We start from the raw sequence: 23,137 nt of genomic DNA on the forward strand, positions 1-23,137 counted from the left end.
CATCCTCCTCCAGCAGCCACTGAGGAAATAAACAACGGAACGTGGGGACGAGGTGAATGGAAGGGAGAGGAACGTTGTTTATTCCTGTCCCCCTCTCTCTTTCTCCCTGCCCGTCCTCTCTCAAACATGCGTTTCTCTCCCTCCACCACTTCTCCTCTCTCTCCTCTTCCTCTATTGTTTAAGCATCTCTGCGTTTTCCCTCCTATCTCCTCTTCCTCAATCGCTTAAGCGTCCCTCGCTCTCCTGCTCTGGCCCACACTTTAAACTATTTACTTCCTTTCGTTTCTTCCTCTGTCCCTCTTGCTCTCCCGTTTCTCCGTCCATCATATTTTAATGTCCGTCTGACAAAGAGAAGCACTTAGCTAAGTGGGCGGAAAGAAAACGGTGCGTGCATAATTGGCAGGCCACTCATATCCCGAACGACCCAGACACTCAGCGGTCAAGCGTAAACGAGTGTAGTGAGATCGGGAAAGGGGGTGGGGGGGGGGGGATTGGTGAGGGTCAGCCGTACCTGAGGACATTTTCCTTTAAAATATGTGTTTTTGCGTTTAGCGAGCTCGTTTAGACATGTGTGTTTTGGTTCTGCTGGACAAAGCTCAGTGGCGACATCTGGTAGTGCGCGGCGTTGTGTGCTCAAGAGGGGGATCTGAGGGGCGGACGGAGCTGGGCGAGAGCCTTTCACATGCTCAGAATTGCATGCTTTTGGGGTTTGCTGTCGTACATCTGGATAACCAGGTAGGTGTGCTAAGGACACATTCCTATTTGCAACAACAACCTGGGAGCAATTAGGGTTAACTGTCGTGCTCAGGGACAGAATGATAGGGTTTTCCACCTTGTCGAGCTTGGGGATTTGAACTGGTGACCTTTCATTTACTGGACTGAAGCTCTACCTCCAGACCCATCTCTATCTACCTCCAGACCCATCTCTATCTACCTCCAGACCCATCTCTATCTACCTCCAGACCCATCTCTATCTACCTCCAGACCCATCTCTATCTACCTCCAGACCCATCTCTATCTACCTCCAGACCCATCTCTATCTACCTCCAGACCTGGCTCTTTGTCTCTTTTTCTTACTTTTCCTCTAACACAACACCATCTCTCCCTCTCCCAGTCTTCTCTGTACCTCTTCTTATTCCTGCTTTGGTGTGGAGTCTCTGTTCTTTTCACCAGCAAAGGAAACCGATTTAGTCTGATTTCTCTGATCTTAGGAGGCAGTAGTTGACGTGATGATAATCTGTACCACACACACACACACACACGCACATAGACATCAGTATGTATGCATATACTGCAGTCACACATAACCATCCGAGAGTGATATATTCTTACAATTCATCTGGGTGACAGCTAGCTAGTTATCCAGCCCTGTAAAGGAACACATCGACTGTAGAAAACATAAAACCCATGGAATGGCCCGGGAACAAAAAATGGGGGGAATAGAAAAATCCCTGCAAACTAGGCCAGTTTGCTTTTAATTACTGTGTTTATTTATTCATTTATTCAGCAGAAAAGTCTGTAAGGAGAAGCAGAAAATGCTGCATTGAAATTCAGAAGCTTCCTTTGCAGAGCTTCCAGGAAGAGTGGAAGGCGAGACTAGAGGGCAGGCCAATGTGAGGTGTTTCATTTTTGTGTGGTTTTTTTTTTTGGTTGTTGTTGTTGTTGTTGTTGTTGTTGTTGGTTTTTTTTGCAACCTCAAGGAGAATGCAGCAAGCAGCATTTCAGAGTGTTGTTGTCATTGCTGCGACTATGTCTCTGTCTGCAGATGGCAGATTACACACCCGATATGAGGTTAGATAAATGAATATGCTACCTGAGTCCAAGATAGAATCTATAGTATGTATGTATGGTGACCTGCTGGGGTAAATCTTCCTGTCAGAACGGGAGGCAGGTGCTTACTTTTACCAATATTAACTCATCAAAACATCTAAAGACTTAGATGAAAACTTCAGCTTACAATCAGAGCTGTTTCCCGCATGTACGGTACACACACACACAGTCCTTCTCCCTCACACACACACAGTCCTTCTCCCTCACACACACACAGTCCTTCTCCCTCACACACACACAGTCCTTCTCTCACACACACACAGTCCTTCTCCCTCACACACACACACAGTCCTTCTCCCTCACACACACACAGTCCTTCTCCCTCACACACACACACACACAGTCCTTCTCACACACACACACACACACAGTCCTTCTCCCTCCCACACACAGACAGTCAGTCCTTCTCCCTCACACACACACACACACACACACACAGTCCTTCTCCCTCACACACACACACACAGTCCTTCTCCCACACACACACACAGTCCTTCTCCCTCCCACACACACACAGTCCTTCTCTCACACACAGTCCTTCTCCCTCTCAGACACACACACACACACAGTCCTTCTCCGTCCCACACACACACCCACACACAGCCCTTCTCCCACACACAGTCCTTCTCCGTCCCACACACACACCCACACACAGCCCTTCTCCCACACACAGTCCTTCTCCCTCCCACACACACACACACACACACACACACACACAGTCCTTCTCCCACACACAGTCATTCTCCCTCCCTCCCACACACACACAGTCCTTCTCCCTCCCACACACACACAGTCCTTCCCCACACACACACACAGTCCTTCTCCCTCACACACACACACACACACACACACACAGTCATTTCCCACACACACACACACCATCAGTCCTTCTCCCACACACACACACAGTCCCTGTCCCTCCCACACACACAGTCCTTCTCCCGCCCTCACACACACACACACACACACACACACACTGTGTGATTGTAACCTCCCAGATCTCTCTTCCAGAATGGTTCCAGTGAGAAGCGTGAGGTCCGTCAGTTTCAGTTCACGGCCTGGCCAGACCACGGGGTCCCAGAGTACCCCACCCCCTTCCTGGCTTTCCTTCGCCGGGTCAAGACCTGTAACCCTCCTGACGCGGGTCCTATCATTGCCCACTGCAGGTTGGTGCACACACACATTCATACACACACGTACACAGACAATCACACATTCACACACATAAACCCATATACCCACGGGCACATACACCACTGGGACAGTAGAAGTATATACATATATATATATATATATATATATAAGGATAAATAGAAGGATGTATATAAGGATAGATACAGAAGGATAAATAGTATTTGAAAAGAATGCCTCTATTGTTTAGACTTTATTTTCCTCAGTTGTTTTGGGGAGCCAGTCTCAAGATGTCTCTTGATTACTATTAACCTCCGAAATTACAGATTACAAATAATTAAAAACACAGTTTCATATTCTCTTAGATTGCGTATAGGCCAAACATTTTTTCACTAAATATTGTTTTATGAGTCCTTACCATAAATATTCAAAAATCCTCAATAAATATCCCAAAGTCCTTGTCATGAATATGCAGTTGCCATTAATGCATGGTTGATGCAAACAGTTGACTGGGGATTGAATCCCTACACATGGTTTCTATGTTCACTGAACAAAGACGCAGGTCAACTTTCTATCTTTATTGGATAGATCTCCAAAATGCAGTGGAGGGTCCCAGTGCAATTCACTAGGTTGTTTGCTGCCATGGCAACAAACATTGGCTCAACTTGGTGGACTGTCGTTGGTATCACGCTATCAGGCCTAAAACCATGAAACCAGAACGGTTTCTTCCAATTACTCAGTTTCTTGGTCAACGTGTTTTGTGGAGTTCGAACCTTTTAGGTTCCATTCATGAGGTCGTTGTTTAGGGTAACGGTGGCCTCTGACACCATGAACAGCCCTCCTCGTCTTTACAGCACACAGCCACAGAAGGTGTACGAATGGGTTGCCAGAACCAGGCAGGCGGTGTGCTGGTGGAATGGTCACATAGGTGTGTGTGAAGTGAATGTCACAGCTCGACTGCAGGGCTCTGAGTCACACATACAGACATGCTCCCTCTCTCCCTCGCTGTTTTTCCCTCTTGCTCCCAGAACACATGTTCTCATGCAAACGTGCGTTCAAATACGGTACACCACTATCCAAGCAACCTCTCTCACCAGTCCCGCCTTTAATATAAATATGAATTAGTAAACAAATGAATTTATGAACTGAAAACTGAATTTAAGTTCTGAAATGTGAACCGTGATTAAACTGTACTTGCGTCCATTTAATGTGACCTTGATTGCAATTCCTAATGTTCTCTCCAACACCTCCCTCTCTCTCAACCACCCCACAACCACCACCTCCACTAACACCACCACCACCAACACCCCCAACACCAACAACACCACCCAACAACTTCACTAACACCACCACCCACCAACACCACCCACCAACACCACCCACCCACCCACCAACACCACCCACCAACACCACCCACCCACCCACCAACACCACCCACCCACCAACACCACCCACCTCCACTAACACCACCACCCACCACCCACCAACACCATCCTCCCATCACCAACACCACCCCCCACCAACACCACCCACCAACACCACCCACCACCACCACCAACACCACCCACCAACACCACCCACCAACACCACCCACCTCCACCAACACCACCAGTGCGGGTGTTGGAAGGACAGGCTGCTTCATCGTCATTGACGCCATGTTGGAGCGAATCAAGCATGAGAAGACGGTGGACATCTATGGTCACGTGACCCTGATGAGGTCACAGCGGAACTACATGGTGCAAACGGAGGACCAATACAGCTTCATCCATGATGCACTGCTGGAGGCCGTGGCATGCGGAAACACAGAGGTGGCGGCCAGGAGCCTCTACTCCTACATCCAGAAGCTGGCCCAGGTGGAGACGGGCGAACACGTCACTGGGATGGAGCTGGAGTTCAAGGTAGGCGTGGGCAGGGCGTGTGTAAACTGGGGCTGGGGGAGGCATACAATGGCGTCCAGCTGGAGGTTTTGATGGAGGGTACATGTAGAACGCAGGGGATGTTTTGACACAAAATGGAGGGTGTTGGTTTGTTAAGAGTTTTAGGTGTGACCATGAGAGTAGTTGAGAAAGACATAAAACAGGGGTTTGTGTGCTTGATGGAGCCTGATGTGTGAAATGAAAAAGACGTGACACAACATTGGTTTTACCACCAGTGGTGCCTCTATGGTGCAAATTCAATTGGCCTTGTCAATATTAGCCCACATCAAAAATACATATTGACTTCTATGTGTTTAATACCTTTACATGAATATGGCATTTCAAAACCAGTTGATGCCGGTTCACATTCTAATATCCAGCTTTACGGCATTCAAGTGAGACTTCAGTTCAAATATTGAGCCCTTGTTTGCTCACGCAACTCAATACCATTGTCTTTGAAGGAGCTAGAAATTGAATATATAGTTAAGCTGTCTGCTCTTTGTCTTTTACTTCAAATCCATTTCTAAAGGATTTCCAATAATACGCTTCCGACTGAAATTGCTTTGTGATCAGTGCATAGCCTCCAAATGAAGTATCTTTCAGAAAAAGCATTAACTGATCAGGTTTGAACTTAACAGTTTGATGAGAAGTAGGCACAGAAGTCAGTTCAATGTCTAGTTTTAAATTAAATTTGGTTGTGTTCACAACTAACGTGAATTTGACTTAAAATCTGGAGTGCCAGGTTACCTAGCGGCAGAGTTGGGGAGTAACGGATTACATGTAACAGATTACAAAACAACAAACCGGGCAAGCCTAGTTGTGCCGAACCGCAATAGAAAGTATTGCCCTCTTGGGATTCAAACCCATGTCGTCCACACGAAAGGCTGTGTTGCTAACCACTACACCATGAAGCTCTACCTTCCACGCGTGTCAGTATTGCCTCTAACCTGAAAACAAATCTTTGTTTGCCGCTGGCCATTTGAACATCCTATTAGCCAGTAATAGGATGTACCAGTATCTACTAACTTACTGGAATAGTCATAGGAATTGAGCAATTGCTAGCAAGTCTGCCAAAGCTATTTAATTTCAGGGCATAAGAATGTATTTTTTTCTTTCATGGCATAACAACATACTTTTTTCTTTCATTCGTGAATGACATTGATACAATAACTACCAAGAAAGTTGACGATAACTAAGTCATAGGAATTGAGCAATTGCTAGCAAGTCTGCCAAAGCTATTTAATTTCAGGGCATAAGAACGTATTTTTTTCTTTCATGGCATAACAACATACTTTTTTCTTTCATTCGTGAATGACATTGATTAAATAACTATCAAGAAAGTTGACGATAACTAACTTTTTCATCAAGTGAAACGACGAGAGAATCGTTGAAATAAAAAAAATAAAAATATGTTGTTGTTCACAACAGATTTGAACTTGAGCCTTCCACGTGAGAGATACTGTCTTTTACCATAACACCAAGGCATAACGAATTTGACTAGTCGCTAAACACTATTGAGAATTGTGTTAAATTGACTAACGAGTTAGTCTGTCAGTCAGGCACTCAGTCAGTCAGTAAGTAAGAGATATTCGCTCTTAGCTGGCTCCGGTAACGCGGTCCGGCAAAAACAGTAACTATAATCCCTTACATAACAAACTAAAATATTGTAATCGGATTACAGATACTTTTGGGGAAAAATATGATTACTTTTGGATTACTTTAATTGAAAAAGAATAGATGTGGGAAATAATTATGACAGGCTGCATGCCTGTTTTTTATTTATTGAATGTTTTAAAAACATTAAACCAAAATAAAATAACAATTGAGTGCCTCAGTTGTTGTGTGTGTGATCATGCGCGAAAAACATTGACGCGCATAAGCAGTTTAGTGACTGATGAAGCGCTAGTTTAATTGGTAAAAACAGTTTGTATCTATATTAGCCGACTCATTTAAGGGGATTTAGTTATACTCGAGACTCGACACATCATTTGTCAAATGCACCGAACAACACAGCCGAGAAGAGTTGAAAATCTCAGACAGGAAATGTTTTTGAAGATTAGGCAACTATGGGTTAGATAGCTGTAACATGGGCTGCCTTCAAGATAAAACATTATATAGAATTAATCACGATATTTAAGGAGAAAATGTGTTGGGAAGCATTTGACGCAACCACCCATACAGGTAGGCCATGTGATTCTGCTTGCTTTCCATCTCAGAATATTGCATCCACTGGATATCATTGGCTGCTGACGACATTGACTTTAAACTAAGAGTGCAGGTGTATAATCACACTTTATTTCTATAATTTGCGATTTGAAAATCAATTGCTGGTGGCCCTAATAATCATGTTACGTTCGCGCGGGTAAAACGTATTTGTGTGTGGGTGTTCACGATTGCAAACGTGCGTTCGCGTGCATGGGGTTTCTGCACTGTTTTGACAATGTTGGTGGTTGTGGAGCAAAACATCCGACTACTGTAATAATATACAGGTGGAAAGCTACAGATATCTTGATTTTTATATACAACAATGTCAATACCTTTTTTGAGAAATTGCCATTTATTTTTCAACAATGTTTTGAAGCAATTAGAAACATGAATAAAACAAATAACACAAAAGGTTAACACATCCTTCAATTTTGGATGATGTTGAGATAAACAGCCAGATTCTGGAAGATCGAGGGTTATTAGTTGGAATGACTGAATATCTGACAGTCATCTAGAGATGTAGTCCAATCATATTGAAGTAGAAAACAATGGTTTAGAAACCCTTTCAAGGGGTGCTGTACAAAACCCATAAGTTAAAATGCTAATTCTGTCTTTGGCCAACTATGTAAACTCTATCACTGACTGATCCCGCAAAGGGTGTTCAACTGGTTATAGGCTATTCCTATTTGTTTACTAATTCCTCTTAATATGAAAGTAATCCAAATGCATTTCGAAGTAATCAGATTACATTACTGATTTTGAGTAATCTAAAAGTTATGTCACTGATTACAAAGGTGGACAGGTAACTTGTAACTGTAACGGATTAAATTTGAAAAGTAACCTACCCAACCCTGCCTAGCGGTTAGGGCATCTGAGGTAACCACAACATTTCCCTGACTGGGCCAGGTGAAAACATCTGTCATTCTATCCCTGAGCCATGCGGTTTAACTTCTTACTCAGGTCAATACTGTATATCAGTGATGTCAGTTGACTTACCTGGTTAAATAATGGTGAATAAATACATTGGGATTTAGGTTAGAAGTTGGGTGGTAAAATGTTTTAACAAATAACTTTAGTTCAGATCACTTTTTACTTTTGAATCACCTTGAATTATGTTGTCAAAATTATATGTGATCAATGTTGATTCAGCAGCATTTTTTACCAAAGGCAAACCAATCAAAAACAACAGCGGTCTAAGCACTTAGCAAGAGACAGACTTTCCCACTAAACAGCAACACTCCGGAACTTTAATTACACGTGTACATGTCCCTAAATCATTTGTAATATGCCACACTCTATTTATCATCTGTCCCTGTGAAAAAAAAACGCTGTTTCATCTAAGGAAAACATTAGCAATCGTAAACCATGATAGAATCTTTAATAGCTACAGCCCCATCTGTAATCGCGATTCTGGTACAGAAAGGAATGCAGTCGCGTCCGATTAATAAAGGCGAGTGGCGGCTGACGTGATGTGAGAGTGTGATTAATGGTTGATGATGACAAATGGTATGGCTACCCAGGAATGTCCTGCCACTAATGAACAGAACGCAGAGACGCTACCGTTTCTTAGAAAGGGGTCACAGGAATCTTTGGCCGGTACTCTCGTCCATACTGATGTTGTCTTTTGTTTTCCAGCTACTGCCTTCACACACCTGTCTTTTCACTTTTAAAAAGATTTAGATGTACTCCTGGCCTTCACGGGCACCGGTGGAACAGCCCCAAAAACATGTAATCCCACCATACTTATTCTAAGGTAGTTGGAGGCATCTTGACATATTTTATAAGCACAGTATCCTCCTGAACTCCCTGTGGGAAGGTGCTGGAGAGTGGAAATAAGAGGTTGTTTCCCTGAGTAGATGTGTGTTGGGTTTGTCTTTCCCTTTAAAGGGAAGGAGAATAGGATCAGTTGCCAGATTGGGTTGTTTGCAAGCCAAAACCATCCCACTGGTGTTAGGTGGAGGAGCAGCTCTGGGCGTCTTTTGCCTCGCCAGCCTGTCTCATGCCCTTCCAGGTGCCTCTGAAAGGGTGATGAAACAAAGGGCAGGAGAGAGGGAAAAGAGGAAGGGAGGAAGGCAGGGGAGAAGGAAGAGAGAGGGAGAGGAGAGGAGAAGAGAGAGGGGATGGGGATGGGGACAGGACGGTTGGCCCAAAACCAATGGCAAAGAGCGAGAGAGAAATGCGGGGGGTGAGAGCGACAGACAGACAGTCTGACAGAGAAAGGACATAGAGGACAGAGAATATGATGTGTACAGGGAGTGGTAGACAAAGAAAGATTGGAGAGATAGGGATAGAGTGAGACCAGGGACAAAGAGAGGAAGAATAGTGAGAGAGGTAGAGGGGAGGAGGAGGTGGAGGAGGAGGAGGTGGAGGAGGAGGTGGAGGAGGAGGAGGAGGTGGAGGAGGAGGAGGAGGAGGTGGAGGAGGAGGTGGTAGAGGAGGAGGTAGAGGAGGAGGTAGAGGATGAGGTAGAGGAGGAGGTAGAGAGATAAAAGATGAGGGATAGATAGAGATGGATTGAGGAAGGGAGGGAGGGTATGGAGTTAAGAGAAGCAGGGATGGCTGGTTCTGGACGAGGTGTGTGTGTGAATGGGTCTGTGTGTCTGTCTGTTCGGGCCATCTACTGTACCAGACTCCCTTTATCAAAGACCTGACTGACCCACTTTCTGCAGAGAGGAAGCTCTGGGGTTTACTGCCATACAGAAACCCTGCTCCAAAGTTACTGTAAGATGCTGGCTTGTAACTGTAGTTAAGAGTAGCGATTCAAGTTAAAGCACCTCACATAAAACACACTGGAAATTACTCTGGGAAATGAAAAGAAAATGGGGAGCAGAATAAAGGGTTGTTTTTTGATAGCTCCATCCAGCCATAGATTATGAATGCATTCATCAAATAGACATTTGCATCACTACGGAGATTTAGTGATGGTCGACAGCTCTGCCTTTCTCAGATGGGGATAGATATCACAGTTTTTTATTGCCCTGCAGTCTCTCCATCTCACCTTTCTTTCCCACTGTCTCCATTTTCTCCCCGGTGTCTCTCTTGTCTCTCCATCTCCTCCTCTCCTTCTCTCCTTTCACCCACTCCCTTTTCTCCATGTCCCTCCTCCCCTCAACCCTCCCCTTGTCCCTGCAACTCCACTGTCCGTCCATCCATCTTTCCCCGGACAGCGTCTGGCCAACTCCAAAGCCCACACATCTAGGTTCATCAGTGCCAACCTGCCCTGCAACAAGTTCAAGAACCGCCTGGTGAACATCATGCCCTATGAGACCACCCGCGTCTGTCTGCAGCCAATCAGGGGCCTTGAGGGCTCAGACTACATCAACGCCAGCTTCATCGACGGATACAGGTAGTTTGGGTCGGCCGGGTGGGTGAGGGGCAGAGGGTGTTGTGGTCTTTGCGTGTGTGTCCGAGTTGTCTGTGACCACTACTGACATGAGTGTGTTTGTGTGTGTGTGTGTGTTTGTGTGTTGCCAGGCAACAGAAGGCCTACATCGCCACACAGGGTCCGTTGGCAGAGACCACTGAGGACTTCTGGCGGATGCTTTGGGAGAACAACTCCACCATCATAGTGATGCTCACCAAACTCCGAGAGATGGGGCGGGTAGGGGACTCTGCTTCTTTTCAGAGAGATGGGATGGGTAGGGGACTCTGCTTATTTTCAGAGAGATAACATGGGTAAGGGACTCTGCTTCTTTTCAGAGAGATAAGATGGGTAGGGGACTCTGCTTCTTTTCAGAGAGATGGGATGGGTAGACTCTGCTTCTCTTCCTCTGTCATGCTGTTCTATTCCTCTCTCTCTTTATCTCCTACTCTGTTATTTCTCTCTTTTGCTCTTTCTGTTCTCTCTTCCTTTCCCCTCTCTGTCTTTTCTCACTGTCTTTCATGTATTTTATTGTCTTTCTGTCTTTTTCTATTTTTCTCCCCTTCCTTGCTTCTCTCTCTCTCTCTCTCTCTCTTTCACTCACTCACACACATACACCCTACACACCTTTAGGCATTCTTCACTCCCTGACCACAGTTCATGGTTATCCTCTGTAGTTCAGTCCTTGGTACGACCCCAGAGACAAATGGATGAACACATGCCTAACCTGCTCTGTCTCTCCGTAAATAGTTAAAACAATTTATTAAAGTGTCACTCCACGATCATACAAGAATTGGCTGGGTTTCCACTGACAGACAAATTCTGAGCATTTTTCCCACTAATTGGTCTTTTGACCAATCACATCAGGCTTTTTCACATCAGCTATTTTACAAAGTTGATGTAATTGGTCAAAATACCAATTAGTTGGGGGGGGGGGGGGGGGTTTGTACTGGACAGCAAAGCATGGTAGACCACTGTAATAGAGTTATGAAACACAACTGTGTGTATGTGTCTTTGTCCCCCAACAGGAGAAGTGTCATCAGTACTGGCCCGCGGAGCGTTCGGCCAGGTACCAGTACTTTGTGGTGGACCCCATGGCTGAGTACAACATGCCCCAATACATCCTCAGAGAGTTCAAAGTCACTGACGCCCGGGTGAGTGTGTTTGTGTGCGTGTGTATTTGTGTGTGTGATTGAGTGAGTGCCTGTTTGCCACAATACATGTGTGTGACCATTGTCCTTTACCAAGAGAGGACTCAGTCCATTTCCGTTCATGTCTATCCTCTGACACAGCACCGACCAGTACAGACAGCTGCCCTCTACTGCCCCACACTGGCCAAACACTGTAACTACAACAAACACCCCTTTCTGACCGTTCATGGTGTACTGTACTGTATTCTGATTCACTGGTAGGATCTTGTGTCGGGGTAAAGGAATACCACATCAGATAATACAGCCAGACAATATAACATATTTTTAAATTACCAAATTTGTTGTTAATTAGTTTTGTGTTTAATACCTGATAAATGTTAGTTACATGTCTGTTGCATGTCCTGTTCAATCTTTCACCTGGATCGGCAGTAAGGGTGGAAAAGGCTAGCTGATTAAGCTGAGTGAGGTTTTCCTTGGTCACTTGACCCTGGTGGCCTGGTTGTCTTGTGTGTGATCTTACAGTGTGTGTCACTGCCTGTTACAGCCCATTTAAAGGGGTCAGCCTGTTGTTCAAATAGCAACAATGCATGCACCCCACTGTTTTGGTAAACATCTGAGGGACAGAGAAAATCTCAGATTGCTCATTTAATAAAAATGTGTTGATCCATGTTAATAGAAAAAAGACCTAATACTGAAACCCATGTTCTCTATCCCCTGGCCCCAAACTGAACCATACCCTCGACGTAACCATACAAATTGTATGTTTTACCCTAAACCTAACCTGCCCTAAAATCTTATGGGGAACAGTTTTTCGGGTTTTACTATCTTTGTGATCTGAAACACACACCCAATGCCCTGCCCTCAAACAGAAACGGTCTCACACACACAGTCCCTGGGAAGGTGAACCGCGCTGGTTCCAGACTGTCTTAATTGTGATTGAATCATCAAATGATTCATCAAATGATTCATCAAATGATTGATTACCTACTCAGGTAATCAGGTTTGGCTGTACGCATAACATCTCCTGAGGAAAAGAAAGGGACCTCTAATCAGAGGTGACTGTAGGAACAGAGCGATGGAGGACAGGGAGAAAGGAATAGAGATGTGGATGGATGGATGGATGGATGGGGAGGAGGGGAAAAAGAAAGAGAGGTTTGGGGAAAGAGAAAAGGAACAGAGAGGGAGAAAAGAGGAGAGAGAGTGAAAAGGAGAGCGAATAAAGAAAGGGAATTTTGTGGTCGGTGGAAAAGAAAGGAGACGAGATATGAAAGGAGATTGGGGGAGTAAGAGGTGGTTGGTATCGCTGAGTGGATCGGAAGGTGTGTGTGTGTGTGGGGGGGGGGGTGTATGTGTGTGTGTGCGTGGGGTTGTGTGTGTGTGTGTGTGTGCGTGCGTGCACTAGCAGACATCACACTTCAGCTCTCTACGCTAGTCAGGCACGTATTTAATCAGACAATTTGACACAGTGCATTAAACCCCCAGGTTAGGTGTTGAATTATTTCTTTATATTTGCCTCTACGCACTCAGCTAATTGTGTGTTGTTGTTTTTTCATCTCTTTCGCTTTTATCCATGTGGAGAGATGCAGAATGCTTTCAAATTAGTTTTAAAGGACAAAACAAAGCTAAAGAAAGGGTGTCAGAATGCTAAAAAAGAAATGAGACCAAAGGGTTGGTCTGTCAAATAAAGGAAACTGTTGAACAATTATTTGGGCAAAATATGTACAACGTGTCCCAAAGGATCGAGTTCAAAGGTATAAATGAATGCAGTTGATTATTATAAGTTGAAGTATACAGAACTAGGGACCAGGTCATGTTTTTAGCCTTTTGCTTTGGGATTATATGTACTGTTATGTGTGTTTCTATTCCAATGGACCTGGAGCTCCAGGTTGTTAAAAGGAAAGGCTTGAGGACTGTGGTTCTCCACCAGGTCTTCCGCCTCAATTTTCTAATTCAGAGATTGTTTTCTTTCCTGCCCAGTCAACTTCTAAAATTGAGACCCTGCAATAATCGACTATCCTTCAGCAGAGATTCAAATGAAGATATTTTCTTGTAGCATCAGTCCACTCCAGTAGCGCTGCCCTTCTCCCTCTGGGGGGTTCCGTGGCGTTTCCAGCCCCTTTCCTCCTCCCTCATTCGACTCATCCATCAGGCCCCTCCATCGATCAGGCCTCGGTTCAGGATTACCCCGTTTAACATGTTGTCCAGAAGAAGACGCGTGTCACGCTGGACGCCCTATGGATTTTCTCTAACCAGGACTTATTCCACCGACAAGCGAAAATGGATGGCGAGCGAGGGATAGGAGAAAGAGCCAGGGGTAGGAGAGAGAGAGAGAATGAGGGAAAGGAGAGAAAAAGTGAGGGAAAGAAGAGAAAGAGTGAGGAATAGGAGAGAGAAAGAGTGAGGAATAGGAGAGAGAAAGAGTGAGGAATAGGAGAGAGAGAAAGAGGGATAGAAGCAGGCTTGGAGTTTCGTCATTTTAGGAGCAAGGCCATTTGGCCATCGGTATCACAAAACTTTTTAGGGCAAAAAGGTCACTGAGTGAAATAAGAAGATTTGGAGCTTACAAATGAACAACTTGAATTGTTGATAAGAAAAAAACATGCATGACATAAAAACATATAGATTATTCACTTTTTAATATCATATTTTGAATAATAACCCATTATAACTGATGTTTTTTCCACTGAATTTTTTTTATTCTAATGTTTTAATCCTTGAAATTACATCTACTCCTCCCTCAAAAGTTTAATTTCAGAAGTTTTAGTTGGAAACGTTCACATGACGACAACAAATAAGGCAACGGAATTGATAGTTAATTAACGTTAAGGCTAGCTAGCCAAAGTTACCAAAAGTAAACCGCTAAGTGTCCTTTAACATCACAATCAGGACTTAGAACTGCAAAGCTAAAGTTAGTATTACAGGCGCAAAACCTGGACAAACAAGGACAAACAACTGGTTCGTGTTTAGTAATCAGAATATGGATTAGCTTAATGCAGATATGACGTGTGAGGCAACTTCAGAGATATGAACTGCCCACAGAAAGGGATGCAAAGGCCTCCATTTCTCCCACGCTTCTCTCTCCCTGGATCTCTGTCTTTCTCCTTCACACCATTCCTCTCTACCACTCACGTATTCATCTTCCCCTCCTCTCTCAGGATGGCCAGTCGAGGACGGTGAGGCAGTTCCAATTCACAGATTGGCCGGAGCAGGGCGTGCCCAAGTCAGGAGAGGGCTTCATCGACTTCATAGGCCAGGTGCACAAAACCAAGGAGCAGTTTGGCCAGGACGGTCCCATCTCTGTCCACTGCAGGTGAGGGCCGTGGATGTGTGTGTGTGTTCGGGGGTAGGGGGTAGGGGGCGCAGGACACTACCGTTGGTGTTCTCTACTGGTGCATCTTAATAATTCAGACTGACAGGCTTAAAACGCACCTAACAATGTCAACACGCATATAATCCATTATCCTGACGCTAACGCTTCAGGTTGCATGAGTAGAAGTGTAGGTGTGTCTGATAACTCCCACACTGAACCCTTGTGATGGTAAGGGGATTACAACCAGCCGCGTGTGGTGCTCATCAACAAGGCCTCCTCACGCTTGACGCCTGCCCTCTTTTCTTTTCTCGTGTTCCCTTGTTCTCCCTATCTCTCCATCTTCCTCTTCCTCTCACCTGTCTTCTCTCTCTTCCCCATGTTTCTCTTCCTCTCTCACTCTTTTTTTCCTCTCGTGCTAGCTTTTCGTCTCTCTCTTTCCCTCTCAAGCTCGTCCTCTCTCTTCTCGCTGCTAATGCTCAACGCCACAGGCTCCTCTCATTCGTAATCACTCACTTGGCTGCCTGGCATTAAATAATTTGGCCATTTTTTTTTTTTCAATTTTTGTCCTAAATTTGTCACTGCGTGTTTTTTTTTTCAGCTTTCTCCAAGGTGACCCTTGTTGTTGCTTTGGTTGAGCCATATTCAGCAAAGATATTTGTGTGACTGCCACAGAAATAGGACTGTAATTTCAGAGTAACGCTGGCACTAGAGTACTATGAAAATGTTTTACCTGGTTTGTTTTACCAGGGCTGTGTCTAAGAAACATGTAATAAAGCTGGTAGCGTCAAGCGTTTCAGACATTTCTTTCACTTCGGTTATGGCATACAGCTGCAGTGGTCTCTTACTTTTTTCCAGAGTTGTAGTTGTATATCTATTGTAAGTGTATACTACAGATATACTTAAAGGCCAACACAAACCTTCTCTATTTCGAAGCACCACTGAACTGAGACTTAAGTCTGAAGCAGGACTTAAGTCATCAAATATTCTAAAGCTGCTTTCACCATCCATAAAACAGTACTTTATGGTTTATTAGTGAAACATTTCGCAAGATGTTTCATTGAAATAAAACACCCATTGCTACCCTACCATAAAAAAAGTATTACAAAATGTATTTAACAAGTAGTACACCAATCCGCTACTTTTACACTTCTCAGGGAAGAAATACTGAACATTGATAGAGCTCAATGCTCTTCGTTGAACAGTTCTGATGCTTCAGTTTTTAGTAGTCTAAAAGTTCATCAGGTACTGCTATCAGTGTGTTACTGTAGCAGTGTCCTACATCTGAAGAGTTTGGGAAAGCCGTAATAAAGCCGTTACCTTTAAGAGAGACGTCTGTGTCCAAGAAATACATAATAAAGCAGTTTCCCTCTGTGAAGGGATTTAGTCCAGCTGGCTTATTGACTAGGCACAGCTAATGCAAGAGGATCAGTGAGAAAGGAGGAAAACAATGTATTTTTGAAAAACTTGTCAGAGTTCTAATTGGCATCACACATTCTATGTAGTGCACTACTTTTAGTGGGGGCCCATTTGGCTCTGGTGAAAAGTAGTGAACAAGACTCAGCATTGGGTGTCGTTTGGAACTGACCAGGAGTGTTATTTGGCAGATACAATAATAATAATATGGGAAAACCATCTCAGTTGGCTAGAAATGCATGATGGAGATTTAGGAAAATGTCTGGGATGCTCCCTCTCTCCGTTGCTTTTCCCCAAAAAAAACTTTTCCCCCCAAAAAAACATAATCTGATACTGAAATGTAGGCTTGGCGATGGTCTTTTTATCTGCCTGTCCGGAGTGAGTATATGTCTGTCTGTACTGTGCAGGTTCCCTCTTGTCATCTTTCTATACCTACCTTCCAGCTCAGGGCGCTTCTGTCTCGTTCCACCTGCTCACAGTGTGTGGTTGAGAGAGACTGTGCATTCTTTTATTCTGTCACTTTCTCTTGCTTTAATTTCCATCCCACTTTTTCCATCTCTCTCTCTTTGTGTATTTTCTCAATCCCTTCACTCTTTCTCGCCTTCTCTGTTTCCATCCTCTCTGCCTCCTATCTTATAGAGCCACACGGTTTTTGTCGTTAATTGCCTGATTACTTCCCGTGAATGGGAGTGTAAATCCCCTCATTCAGCGTTTCCTTCCACGGCTGTCAGATGTGGAGGTCTATCTATTTAAAAGGGTTTGATGGAGTTTAAGAGCCATGTGACAAGCTGTGACCAGCTACCAGTGAAGAGTGGTGTGGAGGGGATGGAGGGACAGAGGACAGGCAGATGGGTGGGGCGGAGTAAAGGGTTGTTGAGAGGACAACAAGGGGGGACAGATGGTGGTGACACAGAATGGTAAGAACTCAGTGGCTGCGCTTACGTCTTTGTCCTTCGTCTCGGAAATCCATCTGTTTTGGTTCTTGTTGGATTTTAAACTGAACAAAATTGTGTGTGCAATGTTTAAAAATGTCCTTTACATCCATATCACTGAGCATTTCTCTGTTGCTTATAAAAAACTGTAACTAATTTAGTTCTTAGAAAATGTTGCAAGTTGCGTTTATATTTTTGTTCAGTGTAGTTTTTGAGGCAGTCTGAAGTCACATTTGACAAAACAAGTTGTGACCTTTTAACTCCAGTCCGCTTCGGTCTTCTCCACCGTCTCCGTCAGAGATTGTCATTGGTGACGGGTGGGGAAGAGAGAAAAATAAATCTGATGTCATATCAATTATTGTTTCATTGGTGAAGTGGAAGTTATTTCACACCAAAGCAGCTTATGGAGACATCCCTCAAGTATTTCAGGATCAGACTTAAGACTGGCCCTATTTCTGAGGACTTTTGCGGGTTTGCAATAGAGGCGATGTGCGTGTGTGTGACTGTACATTTGTGTGTTCATGACTGCGTACGTACGGGGCTTCATGCATGCAGTTGCGTGTCTGACATTGTGTTCGTGCGTATGTGTGTCATGTTGTGCTGTTGCGTGGGCAGGGCTCAAAGTGGATTGTGTCGATTCCTCACATCAAGATTACGTCTCATGTCATCTCCTCAAACCCTGGCATTAATCTGCCTAGCAACAGCTGCTGGTTTTTAAAAATCTTGTTAATATAGGACTTCTCCTTGATACTGTGTGTGTATGTGTTTCCAGCGCGGGGGTTGGCCGGACCGGCGTATTCATCACGCTCAGCATTGTGCTGGAGAGGATGCGCTACGAGGGTGTGGTAGACATCTTCCAGACGGTGAAGATGCTGCGAACACAGAGGCCGGCCATGGTGCAAACAGAGGTGAGAGGTCAAACTGGACTCACAGGTTCTTGTAGATGTAGCAGTCTCCACATTGACCTCTGAGATGGTTAGAGAACCTGATTGGGTGAAAACACGTTATGGTGTGGACATTGCAGTTGAAGGCCTTGAAGGCCATGTTATTGTTGTCAACTGGTGGTGCCTTACGGAGTTCCTTGGCTGATCCCCCCTGATGACGCGGGTGGTCATGTGATCACAACATCAATCGAGAAGTCAGGAGGATTCAACAAGTGAATAATTCAGAAATTGACTTCAACATGGAGATGTCCTCATTCTCGATGAGCAGAAAGATTCTGCATTAGAGCTTCATCTCTACGGTGAAACTTTATTTGCTCTGCTATCTCAATGCTCATAGTGATTATGTTGTCACAAGTCTTCTCTGTTTTGTGTTTTTGCCTGCTCCGTGTTTGTTTGGTTTTTTTGGGTCACGCCAGACAGGAGGTTCCCTCAAGGGACAATAAACATATTCTAATCCAAAACTGCAGTTTAGCCATGGGGGCTAAGAATTACAATTAGCATTGTGTTAGCATTGTATTAGCAATGTGTTAGCATTGGCACGCGCTGTAAGTCTTGGAGCGGCTGCTATGTATAGCTTGAAGGACAACTGTATTATTTTCCTGTTTGCTTGTGAACAATGCATTACCAATGTTTAATACTTTGTCTTCTGTCTTTGTTTTGTCCATGCAGGATGAATATCAGTTCTGCTACCAGGCGGGTCTGGAGTACCTAGGAAGCTTTGATCACTATGCAACGTAAAAAGCCATCTCGTCTCCCAAATCCTGTGTCCCCCTCAACAGTCTCCTGAGCCATAGAAACTTGCTTGAAATTTGAAATGACGACAACAACAACAATCAGAAAACAAAATTCAGCCAACAGGAAAGCAAAACTAGTTCTAGATTTTATTTTGTAAGAAATAAATTGAAATCACCAACTATTCCAATTGGACCCAATGGATTTAGATGCCAGTGAGGAAAGTATAATGGATTCAATCAGAAAAACAAACTGACATTCTCACTGGGAAGAAATAAACCAAAAGAGTTGGCTCAAGCTGTGAGGTTGAAATAATCAAAATGTCAGACTGCTAACCTTACCTCAAGTGTTCAGATGTGGAGGTGGACATTGTAAACATGTTGTGGACATCTATTTCAAAAAATAACTACATACAAACTATAAAGTTCCCAGTGGGTAAAGGAAAAGTGACTAGGTGAAAATGTCAGAGGTAAAAAAGCAAAGGGGTTGAGAAAATTGTAAACAGGATGTATCATTGATGGTTCAACCGTTCTCCCTTTTTAACATGTAAGTGCAGAGCTTAAGAGTTACTAGTTGTTTCTTCACGCTTCTGATGGTAAAACTGTATGCAGAGGACTGTCCCCAAAATACCAAGAAACATGAAGAGACAAACACAGCATGTCAACGACACTGGCAAGAGGAGTCAACTCACATTCAGTAGCCATTGCCACTCTCCTCCTCTGGACAGATAACTGTTACTGCCCTTTGTTCTGGTGTGATCTTTCAAACTCTTCAAATGTCCGTCATACCAACAGAAAAAATACCGGTATTCCCTAAACTATATGGGCAAAGACGGGCCTCTGCAGTAGTCTGGGGAAAAATAAGGACAGTTGTTTTAAAGGGACGGCCAACAGTAGATTTCGTCAAATGCCAATTCAATCAACTTACTGTATTCCTTCAGCACTTGAAGTGCAGTATTTTTTAGTTTTTTTGCTCGAGGACAAACTCCAACCCACTCTTAGCCTCAGTCACCATGGAAACAAATGACCGCTCTTTTAAGACCAGAGATAGGACAACCTTCTCCAGTGACTTCACGATCGCTCTTCGTCCGGGACCACTGGTACAGTAATTTGCTCTTCGTTCAGGACTAGTTGTACCATTATTTACGGGTGCAGTGTCTGTCCACTATTGTGAACGGGGAGCCTGCGTTTGCTTTAGGCTAAAGGACGATTGGGTACGCCACGTGACGTCAGGTTCACGGTTATTGTTTAATGTGGGGCCTCTGCTCTTTCTTCAAACTTGTACAGTGACCAACAACCCATTGTAATCATTTGATACTTTTGTCTTACAATTTTACTTGTATTTCTGGGGGGGGTCCTGTCAATACCAACATGCTGCTTATTCTCCTGTATGCTGTAGGTGTGACTTCTTTTGGTATGACAATGGGGGTGCCTGGCCGGGTGCGTACTTGGCGTTCTGGCGGCTGTGAATGAAAGTGCATCCACGTCATTGTTCCCCACCCATCCAGTCTCAGACTCCTCTGTGCCCGCCGTCTTACTAGACTTTAATGTCCCAACCTTGACTAAAAGAGAGTGACCTGTCCTCTTGCAGTTGTGGCGCAAACCATGGAAGGAAAGGGGTTTAAAGTGGTGAGGAATTGAGTTGATAATCCTGAGAAAGATCCCTGTCTCTTCCTCCTCCACCTGTTGGTCAAAAGGCCTCTTTGGATAATTGGAGAAACAGTGGCCATGTTGGATTCATGAGTTCTGATGTGAAAATTACAAATGACTTGCAAGTCACCAAACTTGAACCAATACCAGGGCAGATTCTAGTACACTCTAGTACAGATTCTAGACACTTCATACACAATATGTGTCAAGTAAAAACAGGTCCTCAAAGACCCCCATTTTAGTTTTTTTCTCAGAAGTGTGTGCTTTGGTGTATCCAGGAGTATGGATTTTGTAAAGTGTACTAAATTGGTATGCACACTAACAGAGATGAAAGAAGCTGTGTGTAGTTTTTCTTATTTCCAAAAAAGCCTTATTGTTACTGAAACATTATGGAAACCTTAATGTTGTATTATGATGACTTTTGTTATTTTACTTTACATAGCTGATTTTTTATTTTATTTTTTGTTTAGTTTTTTAACAGAGATATTGTATCACATTTTTTTTATTAGCAAGAAAAATAAATGCTTATTTGTTCATATTATGTTAGGAGACAATTCTATTTTTTCACTGTAGAAATGTTAAGTATAACATGTGTTTGTGTGAATGTGTGCATATATGTATGTAGGTATATATATCGCACATTCACAAATACATATATATTTAAATGCAGAATATAAAGATATATCCAAACTCTTAGTATAAATTTAGTACTTTTTTTCTCTTCCTTTTTTTTTTACCCATAAACTTCAAACTGCTCATGTGATATTATGATGGATACCTTTTTGTTATTATTTTGTATTATTACTCCTGAAACAAAGAAGGTTTCTGGTAAAGCACCTGTCTTACAACCCCTTTTCATTCCTACCACTTGGTAGACCTGTGCCGACAACAATATGGCATTTTTAATTGTCGTTCTTTAACATTAGTTATTAGATTATATTCTGTATTATTTTCATTATTTGTAGATTATATGGTCTACAAATCATTAACATTGAATCAGTACATTTTTACCCATTTTCATTCATTTGTTCTGATCATGTACAGGCTAATCTTCCTCTTTCTTAGTAGTTGATTCATCCCCTGCCTTTAATTTTTGTCTTTTTCACACACAAGATCATCCATTTGTTATATATCTACCATTACCCAGAATATAATACCTGTAAATAAACAAATATATATATTATATGTATTTGTATAATTTGCCCTTCAATGCTCTCTTATGTCAAATCAAATACTGAACTGCAACAAAAAGGTTCATTGCAACGTTCCTGGTGTTTGTAAATCGTACTTTCTCCTTTTGTAAAAACGTTACTTCTTTCTGCTCCCCTCTTGAAACCCCCCTTTTTTTGTCTAATCTGCCATATTAGTAATTTTCCCGGCTACCCACACACAGCTAGCTTTGTCATGAGACTGGTCTCAGCCTCTGCTACAATTTCTTGAAAACAAAATGGAACCTGTTCTGAAAGTGAACACCGCTTCCTCATGCAGGTGTGGACAACTAAGGCAACAAAAGTAATCTTCCTTTCTGAAACAAAAGCTCTATCCTCCCATCCCCCAAACAAGGAGAATTGTTAGTTTGCCCAACTGCCTAAAATACCAAAATGCGGATGCTCCATTGACAGGCAGGGATTTGCTTAGCAACTGGCCAAAGTGCAATGACATAGCCATTACTGACTAAGTACCACCAACCCATAATCATTATGTGTGGTATATCCTTGCCCTCAAACATTACAGGACTTGTATAGACCATAGATTTATGTTTTTTCCTTCTTTCTTCATTTTGGCCTCATTTTGTTACGGGATGCAGAATTAATCTGGACTAAACAAGAAGGAGCTATGCGACGCAAAGACCAGGAGAAAGGAATACGACACAAAGAGTCGCTGTGATTTATTCATTTCCAGCGTATCCTTTATGAACAGTGGGAACCTAGAACCATTTCATATGAACTCAATCTTGAAATGAGGACTTTTTGTGACTGAATTCAAAGACCGGTTAAGGGCCGAATGCCAAAAACCAAGACCGTGGATGTCTTTGGATGCTTGTGTGACACGTAACTTTGACTTCATGTAAAGATGCCAGACGTTTGACAACAGCAGCCAAATTACCGGAATACTCCGCTGATGGGGAAAATTTAACAAAAGAGAAAAATCTTCACAAAAGAATAGGATGTATACAGCCAACAAAAAGATAAAGAACCCAAACTCAAGCAAAATAGTTTTTCTTTGTATGAGGGCCAAGTGCTATCGCTTTCAAACTGTTACTTCTAACTGAAACAATAATTGGTTTAAAACCACTGTGTATGTAGATATGTTGACTTTGTATTAAAGAAATGTTGTCTGAAAACATGCTCCAATGTCATTTTTTTATTCTGTGCCAAAATATTGACCAACTTTCTGACTTTCTGAAGTGTGAGAACAGTGAATTAGGTGATCTAAATATGGTAATAGTATACACAAATTATTATTATACTAGCTAATACTTAATATGTAATGTTTGAAAGGAAGGACCCAATCAGATGACTACAGATACTTAGATGCTACATAAAACAGAATGGAATCCTGT

General features: G+C 43.2%; 1 protein-coding gene across 23 annotated transcripts in view; it reads left to right on the forward strand.

The window, feature by feature from the left end:
* Positions 1-22,922, forward strand: part of ptprsa (protein tyrosine phosphatase receptor type Sa) — a 237,838-nt gene extending 214,916 nt beyond the window's left edge. For all 23 annotated transcript variants that reach the window (XM_034293796.1, XM_029121676.2, XM_029121677.2 and 20 more), the window contains 8 exons: positions 2,842-2,996; positions 4,574-4,859; positions 10,250-10,428; positions 10,557-10,683; positions 11,472-11,597; positions 14,750-14,904; positions 18,022-18,157; positions 18,863-22,922. In XM_034293796.1, the coding sequence (XP_034149687.1) occupies positions 2,842-2,996; positions 4,574-4,859; positions 10,250-10,428; positions 10,557-10,683; positions 11,472-11,597; positions 14,750-14,904; positions 18,022-18,157; positions 18,863-18,931 (1,233 nt within the window). In that variant the 3' untranslated portion in view covers positions 18,932-22,922. The remainder of the gene's footprint in view (positions 1-2,841; positions 2,997-4,573; positions 4,860-10,249; positions 10,429-10,556; positions 10,684-11,471; positions 11,598-14,749; positions 14,905-18,021; positions 18,158-18,862) is intronic.
* Positions 22,923-23,137: the final 215 nt, after the last annotated feature.

The sequence above is a fragment of the Esox lucius genome, chromosome 8, assembly GCF_011004845.1.
Source record: "Esox lucius isolate fEsoLuc1 chromosome 8, fEsoLuc1.pri, whole genome shotgun sequence".
Classification (NCBI taxonomy): domain Eukaryota; kingdom Metazoa; phylum Chordata; class Actinopteri; order Esociformes; family Esocidae; genus Esox; species Esox lucius.